Source organism: Paramormyrops kingsleyae, chromosome 2, assembly GCF_048594095.1.
Source record: "Paramormyrops kingsleyae isolate MSU_618 chromosome 2, PKINGS_0.4, whole genome shotgun sequence".
Classification (NCBI taxonomy): domain Eukaryota; kingdom Metazoa; phylum Chordata; class Actinopteri; order Osteoglossiformes; family Mormyridae; genus Paramormyrops; species Paramormyrops kingsleyae.
Window position 1 is genome coordinate 15,144,470 of NC_132798.1, and position 21,643 is coordinate 15,166,112.

The 21,643-nt window shown below is 46.9% G+C and overlaps 1 protein-coding gene across 2 annotated transcripts in view; it reads left to right on the plus strand.

Annotated features, from left to right (window-relative positions):
• Positions 1-21,643, plus strand: part of grid2 (glutamate receptor, ionotropic, delta 2) — a 312,014-nt gene that overhangs the window by 226,267 nt on the left and 64,104 nt on the right. For both annotated transcript variants that reach the window (XM_023836747.2, XM_072706413.1), the window contains exons 9-11: positions 6,824-6,925; positions 14,672-14,869; positions 18,921-19,233. In XM_023836747.2, the coding sequence (XP_023692515.1) occupies positions 6,824-6,925; positions 14,672-14,869; positions 18,921-19,233 (613 nt within the window). The remainder of the gene's footprint in view (positions 1-6,823; positions 6,926-14,671; positions 14,870-18,920; positions 19,234-21,643) is intronic.

Below are 21,643 nucleotides of genomic sequence, written 5' to 3' on the forward strand. Positions count from 1 at the left end.
CTGCATGCAAGTGTCGCTAGTTAAATCGGAATGAGAGACCCCCAGCTCGCTCTCCCCACTCGACACACACACACACACACTCTTCATCACTCATACTTAGTCACCACTACAATGATAACCAAGAACCAAGAATAACACTGGTTTATTTCATTGAGGCATTCACTCCTTTTATGAATTTGCTGCTTTCATCCTTGCGGCTTCTAGCGGGATGATCAGCGACTTTCGTTTCCATGACAGATCTCAGAACTTCCTGGTTCATACCCTGTATTCCTCTGCCGCTCCCTGCTGCGGTCCCTATTAGAAGCACATCATACACCTAGCATAATACATTTATTTAGCCTTACTCCATCCCAAGAGTGCATACAGGGGCGGGTCCACAGGGGCACTTACCCCCGCTGAAAGCTGATTGGCCCCCAGAGTACCCCCTTCACTGTCACTCGCCAATTCAGAATATATCATTGGTTAATGATAAGGTTGCTCCTTCTGTAAGAATTATGGATAACACCTAGTCTATGTCAGGAGGGTCACTATGGCAGGGTTTGTAAACTACCATTTCAGCCATTTCAATTGAAAGGACCTGGATTTCACTTAAGCACTGAGTTCTTGCTTTGTGCTGATTGGTCAGTCTCCTACAATCATGCATGTGTCACGGAAGTTAATGTGAAACAACTGGATGAATCTTTCAATCAAGGAAACAAACCAGTAAAAGTACAAGATGAATCAAACAATTTAGCCAAGCACAGGAGCCTTTCAGTTTTACAGTAGTTTGTGAAACCTAAAGTAGCTCATAGTGTCCCTCCTAACATGGACTAGGTGGTCACCCTACCCACACCTAGAAAAAAATCCTAGAATTGTCTCTGCTCCCTCCAGTTAAACAGGCATGTGAACGAAATGCGAAGTTACCTGACTGGCCTAACCTTGACAGCCGTCCCGGCCTGGTTTCCAGCAGAGACGTGTTTGTCTCCGGCGAGGCCAGAAGCTGGCACCCTCCCCCCTCCCTTACTTTGTGCCATCAGTCCAGATCATGGGAGCGGGTGTGACATGGCATTTGGCCAGCTCACCGACAAGCGTAACGAGAGCCTAACAACATTCATATCCTTTAAAAACCAAGTGGCATAATGGCATAGCCAAAAATTGAAATGCATGGATTTTGACGAGCGGGATAATTGAAAGGGATGCACGTGATAAAAATTCACTCTCATCTCATTCCTATCTCATTTTCCTGCTGCTTCTTCTGTTGAGGATAGAGGTGTGCCAAGCAGGTCAGATCAGAGCTATAATTCCTGCAGCATGTCCTGGGGCTTCCTCAGAACACTCCTCTTGGGATCTGTCCAGGAGATACCCTTACGAGATGCCTGATCCAGATCTTCGCCATCTGAATGACCAACAGCGCTACCTCACGGTCCCTCCATATCTCCAGACTCCTCACCAAGTCACAGAAAGTGAGTCCAGCAACCCTGCAAAGAAACCTCAGTTTGGTCACTTGTACTGGTGACCTTGTTCTTTCATTGGAGATAGAGATGTAGGTCGAGCGGTAAACCATAAGTCACATCTCACCACTTAACCCCTGTTTCACCATCACTAATCTCCCAAGTGCCCACAAAACTGTACTCAGCAAAGCGCCGCCCGCCCGCCAGTCTCACATTCCCTCTTTCCATCGCTCACGGACAAGACTCCGAAGTACTTAAGCTCCATTGCTAAGGGTAGACTCTCCCCTTTCACCTGAAAAGAACAATCCACTCTACTCCAAGTGAGCACCATGACCTCGGATTTCTAGGTGATTTTCATCTCCGCCACTCATCTTCACAGTTGGCATCGGATTGTTCAAGCGCGCACAGGAGGTCCTGGTCGGACGAGGCCAAAAGCTTGACACCATCAGCAAATAGCAGGGGTGTAACTTCTAGCCCCTCCTACCAGACGCCCAGCCAGCCACGACTGTGCCTTGATATCTCGTCCATGAAAATCAGAAAACAGGAGAGGAGATAACAAGGATTCTTGCCGGAGGCTGAAATTCGCTCAAAACAGCTTTGATTTTGCGCCTCTGATGTGGGCACGTCCCTCACTGCACTCATACTGGGGCTGAATACGGTGCTGTTCCCGGTACCTCATGCTATTGCAACCCCTCCCGCAGTCACATCTACAAAGCACATGTACACTATGTTAGCATGTTCCCACAAGCCCCCAGCCAGCTGCATGAAGGATAAGAGCTGGCTGCAATCGGCATTGTTACTCCTACAATCCTCGGTTTGATCAGCGGGTGGAGTCTCCTCTCCAGTACCGTGGCGTCGGCTTTGCCAGAAATGTGCGATCCTCTATACCACTGGGAGATGGTTCTTCTCAGTCACACAGATCCAGGTATCTCCATCACTCCCCACGTCAACAGTGATGCCTCCCAGTCAGACCAGAGTGTCTCTCCATATCTCCAGACTCCTCACCACGTCACAGAGAGACAGTCCAGCAACCCTGCAGAGAAGCCTCCCAGCCACTCTCTCATATATATTTATGTGTATAAACGTTGGGTTTTAATTCAAGTACAAATTATGGATCATGCAAGAATCAGTGTGTCTTAAAAAATCTCAGCAAATCTGGTGTTTTATTAAACTTTTTGTGTAGGTTGAGTACTCCAAACTGGCTTTTGGTCCTTATGCACCAACAGTCAGAGTTTTTGTCTCTGTGCTTGGCAGTCACGTAGAGTTGAACCTTTTGTCTGCAGGTGAAAAACTCTGCAGAGCCTTCAGCCTGGGATTTGTGAGCATCTCCTGAGGTCTTTCGCCACAGGGAACTCTGGAGTCGGAGATTTCACCTTTAATCAAGAGGTCTGGCTTCAGAGCCCACACTGTGTGTGGAGGTTAGACTAGCTGATACCTTTCTGTCTCCCTTGCTAGTTCAGTCTCCTCCTCTGCCAGGACAGAAAAATAGCTCTTTTGTTTTTTGCTAAACTGCCCAAAATGATAGGATAATACATGTGGCATTCCTTAAATGGTTGTCCAATCAATAAACACACCCAGTCAAGACCAAATGGTCTAGTATTTGACATTTGCCACCCACGTCTTTAGACTGTCTTTCACATTATTTGGTGGATGTTGGTTGGCCTTGAATTTTGCCAAGTGGCACTGATTTTTGGAGAGCATTAATTATATTAATCAAACCCCAGATTTGCTGAGATCTTTTAAGACACGATGATTTTTGCATGATCCATAATCTGTACTTGAAGTAAAACCCAATCTTTTATATATTTTATATATATAAATATATAAAGAGAGAGTGGGGGGAGAGAGAGAACATTTTCTAAATGTTATATATTATCTACAAACCAAAAAGAGTGGTCATACTGACTATACTCGTGTTTGTTAATAGGAAGACTTGATTGGGAATGAATACTGACGTTAATCTCTCTTACCTTCCCACAATGCCCTGGGCTTCTCTGCACACCTCATTTGGCAGCACCATGGCGCCCTGTGATGTAATGGCTCACCGTCTTGTGCCAGTGCAGCTCGTGGTGGCACTGAGGCTGGGCAGCTTGACGATGTGTCCGGGTTGAATTTCACCAACACTCATTCTCAGTCCTCCTGTTGTCAGCGTTTACTGGCTATTCTCCTAGCATTTCAACAAAAAAAGGTTCATTTTTATCAGATGTTAAACAGGCTTCCTGTGCAGGTGGGAGTTTGAAATCGGGAAAAACTGCACTCCCCCCTTAGGGGTCCCCCCACCTATGTTGAACACCCCTGGGTTCTCAAAGGGCCATGGGAGACATTAATTACATCGGCGGCTGGATCACATTACACTTTCAGCTATTTATATACATTTTGCATGCATCTACTGTAGCTATTTCTGCACAGCTGTTGGGCATGTTGTTCTTTTGTTCTACAACTGTTACCCTTCCTGGGACTAGAACTTTTGGTCCAAAGGCTTGGCGACCCTCACATTGTTGACGTCTGGTTTTGTGAATTGTGCATCCTTATTTAGCAGATACTCTGATCTAAAGGGACGTACTATTGAGTAGGCAGGGTCAGACAGTCCCTGGATCTGTTGGGGGTTAAAAACCTTGCTCAGGGGTCAAAACGGTAAAAATGCTTTGTCGACAATAGGATTTGAACCAATGACCTTCCTATCATAAGCACAGTGTGCTAACTTGCTGACACACCATTCATCAGCAGAGTCTCTGCCCCTCCAGATATTGTAAGATTCACACACACGCCACACCTCCTCTACTCCCCCTAGTGCCTGGACATTCACTTGGATACATGCCCTGCAAGTCGGACCATCAATGGACTTCCAATATACGTCAGAAGCTCCCGTAGAAAAGAGCTGATGGATTCTAACCCAGAGATCAGGAGGGCAGAGTTATTTACTGTCATCTGAGATGATCTCCACTGGAGGGGGAGGGTGACCCTCACGGTATAAGGTTTCACGACGACACCGTATTCTGCGAGTGATTCGATTTTAACTCTGATCCTCGGTCTAGATGCTATGCAAATCACTGTCGGGGAAATTGCATAATAATGTCATCAATGACATGCGGTGATATTTGGTGAGACTGGATTTGATTATGAATCATTACTGTGCTGGGTTTCTTCTCCACGGCGCTAATGGAGGGAAGGAAAGGCGCCGTATAGCGCATTAGAGTTTGTGGACTCCGCGCGGCCAAATTGGTTTGCCGACACTATTGTTTAGCGGAGGTTTTAATAATCGGCTGTACATCATAATTCATGGCATTTCGCAGTGAGTCGAGTCCTCGCAAGAAATGCTATGCGTGACATTTATAGTGGCGTCGGCTTGCCCCATCCAGTGGTATTGGGGTGACGGGTGTGTGGTGTTATGGGAAGACTGGGGAGGGAACTTGCCGAGTGTAAATCCCTCAGCCCAGTGGATTCAGCACTGGGCGTTTTTTAATTTCGATAATGAAAAAATGGCGAATGCGTCCATATAGCACGAGCGGAAATCGCAGCCATCGCTACATCTCTATCTGCGGGACGACTTTAAGACCTGACACGCCATTTTGTCAGAATGAATAAGCTGTCTTGCTAGAGATGAATCTATTGATTAAATGTCGAGGGCTTTGAGTGATCAAGGCTTGTGATTGTTGGCTATTTTTACCAGCTGACTGTCCTGGTATTGGTGTGGGCGGGTGGCTGCCCAGGGAGGTCAGATGGTGGTGATGCATCTGGAGTGGCCAGAAGGAATGTACATTAGCTTTATATGACTGGGAGTCATCACAAGGGGGCGCTAGCGTTTCTGTGCTTCCTTCAGGCAGGGAAGCCTTGAGGAGACATTGCTGTAGGTTATGACCTGGCAGGACCTTTCCTGCAAATTCTATGGTCTCCAGCCACCCCCTCTCCGTGGTGCTTACATTGCTCCCAGCCCGTCAGCCCCGTAGGACTCACTGCAGCCATTTAACCCATCTTTGCCTTTATGAAATGAAGCCTTATTTGCCATTTGCTCAAATGTCCCGTCTCGCTCTCCTTTTTAAAGACATACACACACATATATAGGTGAGAGCAAAGTTGGCCACGGAGGATTTTTCCAGGGGTTAAGTACCTTGCTCAAGGGCCCATGGTGACCTTCTGATTGCAAACACAGAGCCATGACCCTCCAAGCCACACACCGACCCCTGTTAGAGTAACTTTAAAACAAAAGATGAGCCTGAAGGCCTGTCATTGCAGTAGGATGGAACAGGAATCTTTATTGGTGCACAGGCAGGTTGGAGGGATTTGTGTTTGGTCTGATTCTGCTACACATACACAAGAGACACAGACAAGACAGTGTCACGCATTCAGCAAGCAATACATACGTGACATTTGGAAGTTAGTAAACATGGATTTTTAGGTTGGGGCGCGGTGGTTTGAAGAGTTGCAGTGTGGCCACAATCCAAATTGCAGCTCTCGCTCTGTGCGTATGAAGTTCGCAAGTTCCCCCTGTATCATGTGCGATAGCAACGAGCTCAGACTTTCTCACAGAGCCTAGGGGCATGCAGACAGGCTAATTGGCATCTCTGGGTTCCCCGTACCGTGTGTGCGTGTGTGTGTGTGCCCGCCCTGTGACGGACTGGTAAATCCCATCCCTTAGCCCTATGCGGCCGTTTCAGCAGATGGTCATGGACATATATGCATAAATATGAATTTACATATGCACGATGGGCATTGGCAGATAAATAAATGAGTGTGTGGGAGAGCTGAGCAGACAGAAACGTGAATAAGTGGGAATCACTGGGTAAGACTGCATGCCACTGAGTGTCGGGACCACGCATGTTTATCAAGCTTCTGTGCTAAGGTGCCATAACACTTGGCATCCTGTTCGGCGTGATAAGCCCTCTGTTCGCCATTTTCCCGTACAGATGTCCATCCCTTTGTTTTTGCGTTTGATGTGCTACCTCTATGTGGGGAAGGATTCCCTTTCCTTAAAAAAGGATGACATTCCTTACAGCTGCTTTGAGCTGCCATTCGTAGCCGCATTCAGTCGTGTGCTGTGAGCTGATAATGAGGTAGAGCTCAACATTTCCTGCACATTTCTGTGTTTTTATGTGCGATATTTAATGAGCGTCAGTCAGTCAATCAGATAAAGTTTTATTTGTCACACACAGTTATATGCCTTACGATGTGTGGTGAAGCTCTTGGTTGCAAAGAGACAAAAGAATGCATAATGCACAACAGTATTTACATTCAGTATGTAAACTGTAGGTGTTGCATGTTGAGTAGACTGCAGTGGAACATGCATCGGTCCCGGAGCCCGTCCTCGTTAACTTCCTCAGCCTCCCTTTGCTGGCGTGCATCCTCATCCTCATCCTCATCGGCCTCCTGTGACTGAACGTTTGCTTGTTTTGCAGCTCGCCACCTGGGACCCGGTGCACGGCCTAAACGGCACGCTGACAGACCGGAAGCTGGAAAACAACATGAGAGGCATCGTGCTGCGAGTGGTGACCGTGTTGGTGAGCCCCTGCCGCTACTCGCCCCCCCCCCCCCCCATGACGCCCTGCCGCTCCCACACTCCCTGCACTCCCCCCATTCCCAAACGCCGCTTCCGGAAGATCAAATGAGTGCCAGTGAGCCGCGCTGTATCGAGGGCTGAGTACTGTTATCTGGCCCCCAGCTACGGGTTCAGCGAGTCCCTGAAGAGCGTTAAAAGATTCAGGGCTTTAAATTCTTCATATCCCAGCTTTGAAGCGAGTCGGGGGTGAAAGATGACGTCCCCACTCTTCCTTTACGTCTCTGTTTTCTTATCGTTTTGTCGTAGTAATTGGAGGCCGTGCGGCTACAAGCTACTGATAGTAGCAGGACGCTTCCCCTTTTGGGGCAGGTTGGGGCGGGGGCGAGGTGGGGGGGGTGGTTGGAGGTGAGGTCTTCTTCTGCGGTCAGGTGACCTGTGGTGTGATATACTTGTGTGTTAAGTTGAGAGAGTATGCAGAGTACAGGGTGTGTGTGTGTGTGTCCTGTAAATACTGTATGATTTAATAGGTATGGTGTGTTTGTGTATTCAAATAATGTGTGTGTGTTCTTTACATATTTTGTTTTAATGTGTACAGTGTGCTGTTTACAGTGTCTGTTCTGCTTATAGTGTCTGTGTTCTCTGTGCCACTTACAGTGTCTGTGCTGTTTACAGTGTGTGTGCTGCTTACCAGTGTCTATGTGCTCTCTGCTGTTTACATCCTCTGTGCTGCTTACAGTGTCTGTGCTTCTTGTGTCTGTATTCTCTGTGCCATTTACAGTATCTGTGTGGGAGTGCGGAACACATTGGTGCTGGATACGGCTAAATGGTGAAACGCTGTTAGTATCTGTCAGCACTATGCAGCCTGAGCCTGCACAGAGTGCCGTGGACTCACAGTCTGCGTGCTCACCAACGTATGTGGGCTCACACCCAGCTCGGAAACAGGTGGCAGCCACGGCTGAAACGAAGCCTGCCAGGGTGGGTTTGCACAGACCCCACTGGATCACATCGACACTGGCGGCATCGACGAGGGCGTGGCCTATCCATGCGTTGGGGGCGGCTGTTGGCATGTCGGTGCCCAGAGGACTGATGCATTGTGGTGTCGGGGCCCAAAGGATGGGCTGACGCGCATGTCCCCTCTCCCGCTAATGGCTTATTGAACGGCAGGGGCCGCGGAGGATTAGAAAAGCCTGGAATTCGATGCAGAACACGGCGCGGGGTCGATAGCGGACCTCCAGCCGCCCGCCGGGCTCCACTGGCCCCATCCCGGCATGAATTTCAGATCTGTCTGACAAACACTTCAGTCCTCGGTGAGCATTTGCTGGGAAACACAGAAACAAAAGATATGAGGGGGGGGGTGTCTTTTGTGGCTTGCTGACACTGAGCCGGGAGCTCCGAGCTGATTTTGGACGCTGCGGCAGAAGACCGCGGTGGACCAGAGGCTCTGGGAGGTTCCGTCGGCATGATTCACCCCAGAGCAGATGCTGTCAGCCGTGAGTTAAAGCCCTTGGATTGTGCCGGCATTGACCAGAACGGCCAACGTAACATAAAACTCCCGCTGTCTCTCTCTCTCTCTCTCTCCTCCCTTCTTCTTTCTCCCCCAATCCTTCCATCTCTCGCCTTAGCTCTCTTCTGTTTTATCTGCCTGACATGAGCCAAAGTTTCCAAAGCTGCTGGGGATTTGGGAGAGATTCCTGGAAGTGCATGCTGTGACAACAAAATGAATTATTTACAGTAATGTAAAAAAAAATAAAAATAATAATAATTCACACGAGTCCTCCACAGTACAATGTAAAACAATTTGATCTTTTCTTTTTCCAAGATGTTCGTTGGGATTTATTTCCTTAAAGAATGTGGCTCTAATTTTCTCGCAGTATGGGAGAGAATATCACCGCTTCTTGCTATTTATCTGTTACTGTAGGTTTTATAAGTTTGACCCATTTGCTACAGCTGCTAATTTGATTTTTAAATGCAGATGTGGGAGTTTAGCTTCCTGTGCTAACGCCTTGATGCCTCCTTGGCTTTGCTGTTGCTTCTGCAAGGCCTGGCCCACCTCATTTCATGCCAGCTATTTTATTTTTATTTTTTACCCACCGCCTCCATCCTCTTCATCCCTCGTTTCTCTGCGCAGTAATGTCAGGATCGGAATCCGGCTTCATGGCCTGCACAGCCGGCTGCTGCGTCTGAAGCCAACGCTGCGTTTTACCGCGGTCCCGCCCGGGGCTCGTTAGCACAAATCCCATAACATTGAAGTGTTTTGTCGGCCATCAGCGCAGCTTATAAATGGTACAAATGTGGCATGTACACAAAGGCAAACGCTTTGAACGTAATGAGGGAGCGTGGGAGAGAGGGAGATGAGGGGAGAGGTGCAGACGAGAGCCTGGGATAATCAGACCAGAATATCCTCCGCTTGTGTGACATGGGCGCTGTTTGGTAACAGAAATGACAACCTGACGAGCACTCCTTCTGCAAATGGACGGCATTGTGTCTGGTGGGATCGGGGTTACTTCCTGTTGATTGGCTCTTGCCAGATTCCCGTCAGGTCAGCGATCACAAGGTACATGGCGACCCATGTCGGAGGCCATCCTCCAGATCAGAGGAACCAATCGCGGCTTGGGAAGAGGCTGCAAAGGTCCAGGAGGATTATGGGCTTCGAGATGTGAGAAGGAGACATGGCAGCTGAGTTTGGTCATTCTCAGTGGGCTGGCATCAGGTTTTGGGGGGGGAGGGGTTTTAGATCCTTTGCTAAAACGTAATGTTGCTCCAGTGAGACATCTACAAAAATGGTAATGAAGTGAGTTTACATAACAATTAAAAGCACATGCTAAACAACCAAAAAATATTAATGCCCCTATATATTTCAGATATACACTGCCTTTCTGCATCCAGTGCTTGCTATTAACATTATCGTCTAGACTGTTTTGAGGTGTGATTATATGTGATAGCTAACAATGTGACTAGTTGATGTTGTTAGTGAGCAAATATTTACTTGTCAGTACCTTGGAATTAAGACACATAAACTAAAAAAAAACTTGTTACTTTAATTGTTTATCATTTACATCTTAACGGTATGTGTTTGTATACCTCAGTGTGTTTCTATAGACCTGTGGGGTATGTTTGTATACCTCAGTGTGTTTCTATAGACCTGTGGGGTATGTTTGTATACCTCAGTGTGTTTCTATAGACCTGTGGGGTATGTTTGTATACCTCAGTGTGTTTCTATAGACCTGTGGGGTATGTTTGTATACCTCAGTGTGTTTCTATAGACCTGTGGGGTATGTTTGTATACCTCAGTGTGTTTCTATAGACCTGTGGGGTATGTTTGTATACCTCAGTGTGTTTCTATAGACCTGTGGGGTATGTTTGTATACCTCAGTGTGTTTCTATAGACCTGTGGGGTATGTTTGTATACCTCAGTGTGTTTCTATAGACCTGTGGGGTATGTTTGTATACCTCAGTGTGTTTCTATAGACCTGTGGGGTATGTTTGTATACCTCAGTGTGTTTCTATAGACCTGTGGGGTATGTTTGTATACCTCAGTGTGTTTCTATAGACCTGTGGGGTATGTTTGTAGACTTCTGTGTGTCTGTAGACTTTAGTGCGGTGATGCACTGATAACAAAATTTCTGGCCGATACTGACAGCTGGTTCTTTCAAAAACTGACGCCGATGTCGACTGTTTGGGAGGTTCTGTTTAAATTAGTTTAAAGGGACACTCCACCCAAACAAATTAAATATAATTACATTCCAAAAGTATTTATTTTTGGTAAGAAAATACCACCTCTGGTATATTACTATAGTCCCAGAGTGCTATATTTCATAACTGTATACATCTTATATATTTATAACATTTATAACAGAGAAGGGCTGATCATCAAGTGTGACAAACTCTGAAATTTTCCGAGTAATATCTTTTCATTTCACACTGTCTGCACGGAATTTTGTTTAGCTATCAAATGCTTGCGTTACTGATGGACTAACGTTATTCTGCAATACTGCAGACTTCTTTATTGGAATGGATTCATTTTTCAGAAACTCTTCATACTCTACACTGTCTTACCTTAATGTGAACAATCAAATTTTTGTATTGAAATTATAAATATTCGTAGATCCTCCTCATGAAATTGTAGCAAAACAATGTTTGCAAAATGGATTTCTAACATTGTTTTTGGCTCATGTTAAAATAATTCCACACAGCAGACATTTTTCTAGCTGTTTAGTGCACGGGTTTGCAAAGCAGTATGGGTCACCATTTTAAATCAAATTATCAGCGTTGAATTTCGACTCATTTTTAACCATCAGACGATGGCCGACTGTTGCTGTATCGGCAGATACTGATAGTTGGCCGATACAATCGGTGCATCTATACTTTAGTGTGTTTCTACAGACACATAGTATGTACTTGTTGACTTTTGTGTGTTTCTGTAGACCTGCCATGTGCTTGTACACGTCAGTGTGTTTTTATAGCTGTGGTCTGTGGTATGTGTCTGTAGACTTTTGTGTGTTTCTGTAGACCTGCCATGTGCTTGTACACGTCAGTGTGTTTTTATAGCTGTGGTCTGTGGTATGTGTCTGTAGATTTTTTTGTGTTTCTGTAGACCTGCCGTGTGCTTGTAGACTTCAGTGTGGTTTTATAGCCGTGGTCTGTGGTATGTGTCTGTAGACTATTGTGTGTTTCTGTAGACCTGCCGTGTGCTTGTAGACTTCAGTGTGTTTTTTTAGTTGTGATCTGTGGTATGTGTCAGTAGATTTTTTTGTGTTTCTGTAGACCTGCCGTGTGCTTGTAGACTTCAGTGTGGTTTTTTAGCTGTGGTATGTGTCTGTAGACTTTTGTGTGTTTCTGTAGACCTGCCGTGTGCTTGTAGACTTCAGTGTGGTTTTATAGCTGTGGTCTGTGGTATGTGTCTGTAGACTTTTTTGTGTTTCTGTAGACCTGCCGTGTGCTTGTAGACTTCAGTGTGGTTTTATAGCTGTGGTCTGTGGTATGTGTTTGTAGACTTTTGTGTGTTTCCGTAGACCCATGGGGCATGTTCGTAGACTTTTGTGTGTTTCTATAGGCCTGCGTTGTGTGTTTTTAGACTTTAGTATGTTTCTGTAGACCTGTGGGGTGTGTGTGTAGACCTTAGTGTATTTACAGAGATCTGCTGTTTTATAGACTCGTGTGTATTTCAGGAGATCTTCCGTAGGTATTTTTAGACTTTGGTGTACTTCTATAGATCTGCACTGTGTGTTTATAGACATTTGTTTACTGTAGCTCCTGTGGAGTTTTCACCTCATTCAACCTCTTTCACATTCTTACATCACTTCTTAAACACAAAAGCTCCCTTCCTCTCTCAGTCTCTCTCTTTCTCACACACTCGCTCCCAAATGGACACTCGGATACTCATGCCCGCTGTTGCCCATTAAGAATGGCAGTAGCGATTACACCACAACAGCCTAAGTTTTGTGATTCTGCATTGAATATCCCTGTAATTGCCTGTAGGAATATGGAGAGTCATCTGAAGTTGACATGTACCCAGCATGGAGCAGAAGCTGCTCGGATGCCAGTGTCACCTTAACAGGCTGAATGGAAGTAACACACTGAAAAAACAGGGCGGCTGTCACTGTGTACCGCATTCCTTCTGTGGCTTTTGTGTGCGTGTGTGTGTGTACGTATGTGTGTGTTTGTAATTATTACATTGTGGGGACAAGATTTCCCTACAATGTTATAAAACCTGTAATTCTTTTTACCTTGTAGGGACAGATTTAGTCAAAATCTGAGACAAAAGTCTTGTATTTTGTTTGGTTACTTATGGATAAGGTTAGGGCTGGGTAGGGGTTATGGTTGTCATTGTTGGGATTAGAGTTTTGCCCCAAGAAATGAACGAAAGGTCCCCATTTAGGTAGGTATGCCAACATACGTGTTTGTGTGTATGTGCATACAGTATGAGCGGTCCCCATAAGGATATGTATACCCTACATGTGCGTACGAGTGTGTGTTTGTGCATATGTGTGTGTGTGTGTGTGCAGATGCGCATGCTGTTCTTGTGCTTGTGTGTCTTTCCTCTTTCAGAATATTTTAACCTCAGGGGCGGCAGGTAACATCAGGCGCTGCAGTTTCACCCTTGGGTAAATGTAAATTGCTCCAGTGAAATATCCAGGAAAATAACATGCTTTGGATGAAAACATCAGTTAAACAACATAATAGCTGAAGTCACCTGTATTAGGCTTGGGGATTGATAAACAGCGGAGTAAGGAGAACGCAGTGGGCGTACTGGACGACTCAAACTGGTCTGGTCAATGTTTTGTAGCTGTGGGACCAGCTGACCTTCTTAGGTTCTGTTTGATGCCTACACCAGCAGTGGGGGGCTGGTGTCCTCGGTGTTTATGTCAGATTTCCCTCCCCTCCGGAATGGCCCGCGATCCGGGACTCATGGATCTGCACTCGAGCTTACGATGGGCTGGATCGCCTTGCAGTGGCAGAAAAACCTATGGCTTTTTTTTTAATGATGAAAAGCGAACAGATTGTGTAGAGAGCAGCACGCGTTGACACCTTGGAACCGTGCAGTGAAAAAGCACTTTACTGTCCCCAGAAAGCGGTCGGGGTGACATTTTGGGTGCATATGGCTGGCAGGAGCATTTGCATTTGTTCTGTGACGCTGTGTCCGGCATCATGGTTGTCTCCCTGGAGGTCCTTCACTAATGATGTTACCCAATCATGAAACAGTCTGGCAGGACTACTGTGCTTTTTCAATCAAAGCCCTGTCCTGCTTTGACTTCAGTTGCAATAAAATGATTCCCAGAAAACCTAATTTCCTCCTAAAAATTACACCCCAATGTCTTGCTGCCGTATTTTTATTTTTTTTTCGTTACTACACAGGTAGCACCTAATTGAGGTCTTAAATGAAAGGTCATTACTTTTCGCTAACAAGCTCGCCCCCGGCTTGGTACCCGATTCACAGTGTGAGGGCTGCATGGCAGGCACTAGCTCTCACCGCCAAAGTTTGTCAGGCAAAGCCAACTGAAAATGGACGCCCCTCTCCGTGTGAGGGTCACTGGCTGTGTGAGAACGCTTCGCAGTGAGGGTCACTGGTTGTACAACAGCATCTCACATTTTGGGTCAGTGACTGTATGAGAGTGCCACTCAGTGGGGGTCACTGGCTGTACGAGCGCTCCTCGCAGTGGGGGTCAGTGGCTGTGTGAGAGCGCCTCGCAGTGGGGGTCAGTGGCTGTGTGAGAGCGCCTCGCAGTGGGGGGTCACTGACTGTACGAGCGCTCCTCGCAGTGAGGGTCACTGGTTGTACAACAGCATCTCACATTTTGGGTCAGTGACTGTATGAGAGTGCCACTCAGTGGGGGTCACTGGCTGTACGAGCGCTCCTCGCAGTGGGGGTCACTGGCTGTACGAGCGCGCCTCGCAGTGGGGGTCACTGGCTGTACGAGCGCTCCTCGCAGTGGGGGTCAGTGGCTGTGTGAGAGCGCCTCGCAGTGGGGGGTCACTGACTGTGCAAGAGCGCCTCACAATGGGGGGCACTGGCTGTATGAGAGCACCTAGCAGTGGGGGTCACTGGCTGTATGAGTTGGTTACACTCAGGCCCATTGTGAGAGTCTTCTTAACTACTCAGCTGTACATTTATGTTGTCCAAAATAAAACAAGGACTTCCACAGACCACATGACCACATATGCTCCCTGTGTGTGAGAGAGGCCTCCTTACCGTTCTGCCCTCCAGCTGTAATGGGATGTAACTAATGAACACACTCTGTTTCTGCAGGAGGAACCCTTCGTGATGGTGTCAGAGAACGTGCTGGGACAGCCCAAGAAGTACCAAGGCTTCTCCATTGATGTGCTGGATGCCCTCTCCAATTACCTAGGCTTCAAGTACGAGATCTACGTGGCCCCTGACCATAAATACGGGAGTCTGCAGGCAGACGGGGTCTGGAATGGCCTCATTGGAGAGCTGGTGTTCAAGGTGGGTGAAGGCTTCCTCCCAGATGCATACAGGGGCACACAGGTCTCCGGGCATGGGGGTTACACCGGAGGCATCTCCTTGCAGTGCCCTCTGCAGGTCGGAGGTCAGCACAGCACATCTGGGATTAATATCCAACAACCATTGATATTATTTCTGTAATTCTTAAAGATGCACGGAGACAGTGCAGATCCACCCTTGAAGCTGCTTGTTATCCTTGCTTTCATTTGGCGGGGGGTTAAAACAGTCCGTGTAGCTCTCATTTTTCCCAAACTTTATTTATTAATTGTTCCCCGTGCAGAGCCCCCCTCCTGAAATCACAGTTAGTAAACCCCCACCCCCCCCAGAAAAGGCACTTTTCTCTAAATCGTGCCTAATTGTGTGGCTGCTCAGATTTCTTCACCTTTTTTGAGCTGTTTGGAGTGATTTAGAGCAGAAGGGCCCAGGTCACGTGGTTCCCAGGGTGGGGGGGGGGCATTTTGTTGCGGGTTCCCTTCCCCATCAGTGGTTGTGTCGGAATGAGGCATAGTGCAGGTAGGTACACGCCCGCACGCACACGCACATACACACCCGCACGCATGTGTAGGGTAAACATATCCTTATGGGGACCGCTCTTTCATTTCAATGGGAAAAATGCTAACGCTAACTATGACAACCTTAACCCCCACCCTGCCCTAACCATAACCATACGCCTTCACTCGCCCCAGAGAGGGCGCTGTTGCGGCTCAGAAGCTCTGAGTTATACATGCTGAGCCAAAATTCTGCTACGCACAGTCCCCATGCCCCCCCACACATATTCCCCCACCCCTTTAATTAATACCTGTCTGCTTCACATATAGTATCTAATTGCTAATCTGCTCTTATAGGAATAGGGCTGTTACACAGGCCCTTAATTAATAAGGGGATTATCTCCGGGCAGGTTAACAATGCAGCCCGTGTCCAGAACACAAGCTCCGCGGGGCACAAAGACCCCATGAGTCACAGGGCCACACTGGAGTCCCCCCCCCCACCTGCCTGTCACCAGAGAGCATTCTGGGAAGCCTCTGTCCTCGCGTGGAACTCCCGTGACGCATCAGCGGCCGTTTCTGCCCATTTAAGCATTTTGTTTCTGTAGCAGACCGTGAAATTAGCTGACTTAGTGGAGCGTGGCCCTGTCGTGAGTGTGTGGGTGGTCGTGTGTGCCTGTCTGCCGGGGTGGGGAGGGACAAGCTCTTCCTGGTGCTTCCTAACAAAAATCAGTTTGCTGGAAAGAGGTTGCAGCCATTTTTAATGAGGCAATTGTGTCTCTGGAGCCAGACCTCACCTAGCCCGTGATGTCCACACAGATAATCCCTCATAGCAAAGGCCCTGGTGATTTAGCAAAGCATGGGGGGGGGGGCTCACGGACACACGGACACACAGGCTAACCCACAGATGAAGAAAACCACACCTGTTATACAACTGTGGCTCAGATGGACCCAAGGGGGATCTTAAAGATAAATTGGGCCGAGCAGAAGCTGCTCCGTACCGTAGGCTGTGTGTGTGTGTCTGTGTGTCTGTGTGTGTGTGCACACGCACGTGCATTTGTGCCATGTGTGAAAATACAGTGGCCCGTTCGAAGTGACCACAGACTATAGTTGTTTTTGGCGGCCTGTCTTAATTTTAGTTTTAGTCTAGTCTTTGCGTCAAGCTGTCACTTTAGTTATTATTAGTCTTAGTCACTTCCATACTTATTTTAGTCTAGTCAAGTTTCAGTCGACTAAAAGTCTGAGCATTTTAGTCATATTTTAGTCAGAATTATCCATGACTATTTTAGTCTAGTTTTAGTTGACAAAAACTGATGACATTTTAGTCTAGTTTTAGTCAATGAAAATTCATTATGGTACAAGTACCTAGTACAATAGACAAAAACAAAATTTTCTTTTAGTCAAAAGCATTTCACAATTTAAACAAGGTTATCTTATTATTATATTATTGTTACCTTATAGACTCAAGAATACTCTACATTCACGCTCTGATTTGAATTTGTAACATTAATTTTGCCAACCAAACATGTTTGAATTAAATAAAATAAATAAATAAAATAATGTCCATCTTCTTGCTTCACTGAGGCTGTTTCTGGAATCTAGCACAGGAATAGATACAATGTCAGGATAGATGCAGCCTCTAGAAAATCTAACTGTTGTAAATATTAAGTAGCATAAATCCTTGATATTAGGCCTATTTTGCCCTCAATGACTGAAGCTATTGTTGTAATTGAAAGTTTAGATCGCCAGGATTCAAGACAAATGAGCTGTCGTTCTCAGTTTGCTGCTTAGCTTTAGCTTGCTAAGATGCCTACATAGCTTCAAAGTCTTCCCTTTACCCACGTATTCTTATCAAACATCTTATCAGAAAGGATGTTTTGTACAGATCGTCAAGTGTCCATGCTTATGAAATATAATTTTCTCCAAAACGTCTAAAGCTAGCAGGCTAACATCTATTGCTAACGATATGTTAAGCACAGTTGGCATGAGCTTTCTAAAATAAAAAGTAACGTTACGTTAATGTCTTTACTTACCTCAATGTCATTGTGGAATGCCTTGAGATGTCTTTTAAGGTTTGTGGTGTTTTTTCCCGATATTTTGTGGCCGCATTTCTCCCCATTTTTTTCAACCAGACATTCTGTTTTCTTTTCCACTTCACTGTACAGAAATTGTGTCTAAAGGTCGCTTCTTCTTTTTCTCCCAGCCATCTGCTAACCCACCACTGAAATCTAAAAAATGCCGCGAATATATATTGAGGAAGTGACGCCATCTGTGCGCCCGAATGGAACAGAATGGGAAACAGAAATATTGTATAATAATAATAATAATAATAACGCGATTAAACCAGAGGAAATAACGTCTCGTCTCGTTTTCATCAACGAAAATGAAGAGACATTTTAGTATAGTTTTTATTTTGTAAACCAAATTTAGTCTCATTTTTATTCGTCAACAATATTGCATGATATATTTCGTTATAGTTATCGTCACATGACCAGCATTTACGTTGCGTCTCGTCTCCGTCACGTCAAAAAGGTTCGTTGACGAATTTTTAACCTTTCACTGATCACTAGAATGTTCTGGGGCCCTGGCAGGGAGGCGGAGCCATAGTCAGGCTCAGGAGATGGCAAGGGGGGCTGCAATTACACCCAGGTTCTGTGAGAGGGAACGCGGCAGCGGACGTGACTCAGCGCTGTCCAGCCAGAGCCCCCCGATCCCCCTGGTGGCTGCTTTGCAAATGAAAGTTTGATTGATTGTCCTTCCCGGCTCCTTGGGGGTAATCCGTTTCCTCAGCGCGCCATTGGGATCACTCCAAGGTCCTGCTCACAGCCGACATTCCATCATATGCCTGCTGAACACATCAGCCAGGAGACGGTGGTGGTGTGGTCAGCTTGACCTTTGACCTTTGAAGCTGTTAACTTCAGCAATGCGTTTAAAGGGGAGTGAAAGCAAAATATGATAATTTTCTGTTTTATTTGTTGTATTTCCTGTATTTGGAATCTATGGGATTACTGACTTGTTTTGTTTTTGCACCTAATGAAACTGGCACTGTTCTGTCTCCCACTGTGTAATCACACTCGGCACAGGGAACATTCCGCTGGCACTGATGGGAAATGTGTCTAGTCCAATTAAAAAAAGACAACATGGTTGTCGGCTGGGCACACAGCCATACATGCAGCCAGGGGCATGTACAGGGGCGGAGCCTCAGGAGCGCTGGCCCAAACTAAAATCTGATTGGCCTCTGGAATGCCCAATCCCCTGTCACTGACTGAGTCAAAACATGTTATTGGCTAAAGATAAGGTTGGCCGCTCTGGCCCCTCGGATGCCGCCCACCTTAAAAAAAATTCTAGAATCACCCATCATGCAATGAGTAAAAGCGTTAATCGGACCTGGATTCTTCTCTGGAGACGCAGAGGAGACTCCAGATGATAGCATTTTTCCAGAGAAAACAATCAGTCAGTTTTTTCTGGATGTCCGGGCACCTCCTGGTGATGAGCAGAATGAGTTTGCTGTGTACGGGTTCTGACCCTCCCCACTCTTGTGTCCCCAGCGGGCAGACGTCGGCCTGTCTGCCCTGACCATCACGCCGGAGCGTGAGAGCGTGGTGGACTTCACCACGCGCTACATGGATTACTCGGTAGGGGTGTTGCTGCGCAAGGCCGAGCGCACGGTGGACATGTTCGCCTGCCTGGCGCCGTTCGACCTCTCGCTGTGGGCCTGCATCGCCGGCACGGTCCTCCTGGTGGGCGTCCTCGTCTACCTGCTCAACTGGCTGAACCCACCACGCCTGCCCATGGGCTCCGTTTCCTCCACCACGCTTTACAACTCCATGTGGTTCGTGTACGGCTCCTTTGTCCAGCAGGGTAAGTTCAGGAGGGCGGGGTCACACATGGGGGGGGGGGTGGTCTGTGAGAAGCAGAAGCGGGTGGAAGATGAACACAAAGACGCAGCCTGAGTTCCAGCTCTCAGGCGCTTCCCGTGTCTCTGAGTAACGGGCTGTCGGGGGGCCGGGGTCTCACGGAGCGAAGCCGTAAGCCGGAGGGTGAACGGCATGCAGGGAGTAGAACAGAACGTGAGCGGGAAGTAAGAGGGAGCACAAGCAGAACATACCAGCAAGTACTAGAAGGACACAGGTCAAAACCAGAGCAGCAAAGTTCAGGTTCAGAAAGCACAAATACAGACCAAGATTTTGTTTCAACCAACCAGTTGAGTACTGTTGTGACTGTGACTCTTTGTACTCAACAAAACCTTGGTCTATCCACCTCTGCTCAGAACACGGGGAATAGGATGTGGCACAGTGGGTTATGATGCTGTGTGTTGGATCCCAGGATCAGTGCAGTGACGTCACCATTAAGGCCTTCAACCCCCAATTGCTCCAGGGACTGGCTGAAAAAAAAAATGTATGTCTCCTTGGATAAAAGCATTTGCTAAATAAATTGTAATTTGTCATTTGTAAAAGGTAAGAAATAGGTCTCCTTTCATAAGTATCCAGAGCCCGCCGCTGTTTTCATACCGAAGCAGAAACTCGATGTTTTTCGATGCGGCACATTTTAATCAGCCCCTGATTAATCAGCAAGGTCGGGCGGGTTCAAAATAAAGTAATTAAGAGCTGAAGGTTTTTAGGAGTAGAAACCTGTGAGTGGTGACAGGCAGGGTGGGGAGGGAAAAGCGATCAATATCCATTATAAAATACATTCAAAATGAAGGAAGTAGAGAGAGGAGGTGAGTAAAAATGTGGAAAGCTGATTTCATGGGGATTCAGACCCTTTGTTGTGGCAAATCTAAATTCAGCTTATATACACAAAAAAGCATGCTAACTAGCCACCAGGGAATACGCAGAGTGGCTTCTGTTTGTGTTGCTGTAGCTTCAGAATGAAGACGTCTGTCTGCGTGAGATTCATTACCGAGGCGGGGAGTTTGGAGTGAAAACGTCGCCATTAAGAGCGAGGAACTTTCTGGGTGTTGACACCAAAAACAGGTCAGCAGATGGGCGACAAGACGTCATAATTTCCGAATTTCCTGGCTCTCCCAGTTCTCGTCAGCGGGCCAGCAAGGTGAACCAAACCTCTGCTTAGACCAAGCCGCTGCACCTCACTGAGGAACTGGGCTGGGATGCGACCACGAGGTTCACAGATGGGTCGGCGATGGATTCAATAATAATATTCATTTCAGAGATAACATGCATCAGTCAATGGGGTCCAGAATCTTTACAGAACTCATTCAGGAAAGAAAGACATGCCTAAAAATAAACTGAACGTAAAAAACCCCATAGATTCCAGAGCAAACACCTGCAGCCCAGTTTCAGCTGAGACCAAACCCAGCATACTGCCTCGTCTCCGCAGTCAAGCATGGCCGCCGAATGGCCTTTCCGCTCCAAAGGCCTGAGACTGCAAGGCTCTCTGAAACCAAAGACAAAAACATCTGAGCTTTAGTTTAGCAAAGAGTGCAAAAAAAAATGAGTGAAAATCCCACCAAATTGGAGCTGAAGGCATGCTGCAGCTCTCTTACGATGAAAGAGCGAATGTCCTTGATGGACTGGGGTGATGTCGCGGTCCTCCATAAGCAGCGTCCGTCGGCAGACATCGGCGACGCCTGGGAGGGAACGTGAGCTCATCTGCATGAGGCCGACACAAAGCGAGCCGTAACCCAAAGCCAAGAAGGCGTGGAGATGAGATGACTCTCCGAGGACCCCGCCAGGCGGGACCGGCCCGCCCCCCCAGCTCCCGTGCTGCCTGCTCATTTAAGCCTTTATGCTTTCGTTTTTGCTGACATTCTATTCTTCTCATAACACTTTCTTCTCTTAGTCTTTGATGTCTTCAGGTTTCGAATAAAGTATTCAGGTTTTTTAAGGGTGATAATTTTGTGATTTTCGAAAACAGGTCAGTAGATAAAGAATTGGAGTATTTCTGCAGAAAGTTCCAGATTGAACTTCATCTGTTTCTCTGGCATTGTGAGGGGTCGTTGTGTGAGAGCGTCTGGGGAGGTTTTTGTCCTTGCGGAGGTGACCTCGATCAGCGTTCGGTCCTGTGGTCTGGACATTAAAGGAGGGGCTCTCAGAATTTGGACACAGGAGTTTTTACTGCTTGTTGACAAAATTGTCTTTTTCTTGCTTTGGATAATTGCTTCAGGGTCACCTGAAAACGCCCCTCCCAAATAGAAATCTGACACCTCAGAAATGGTGCGCATTCTTGCAAAGAAAGAACTGTAAATGATCGGAGTCACAAGAGTTTATGCGAGAAGAGGGGAGTGACTTGGAGAGAAAGAATTAGCCCG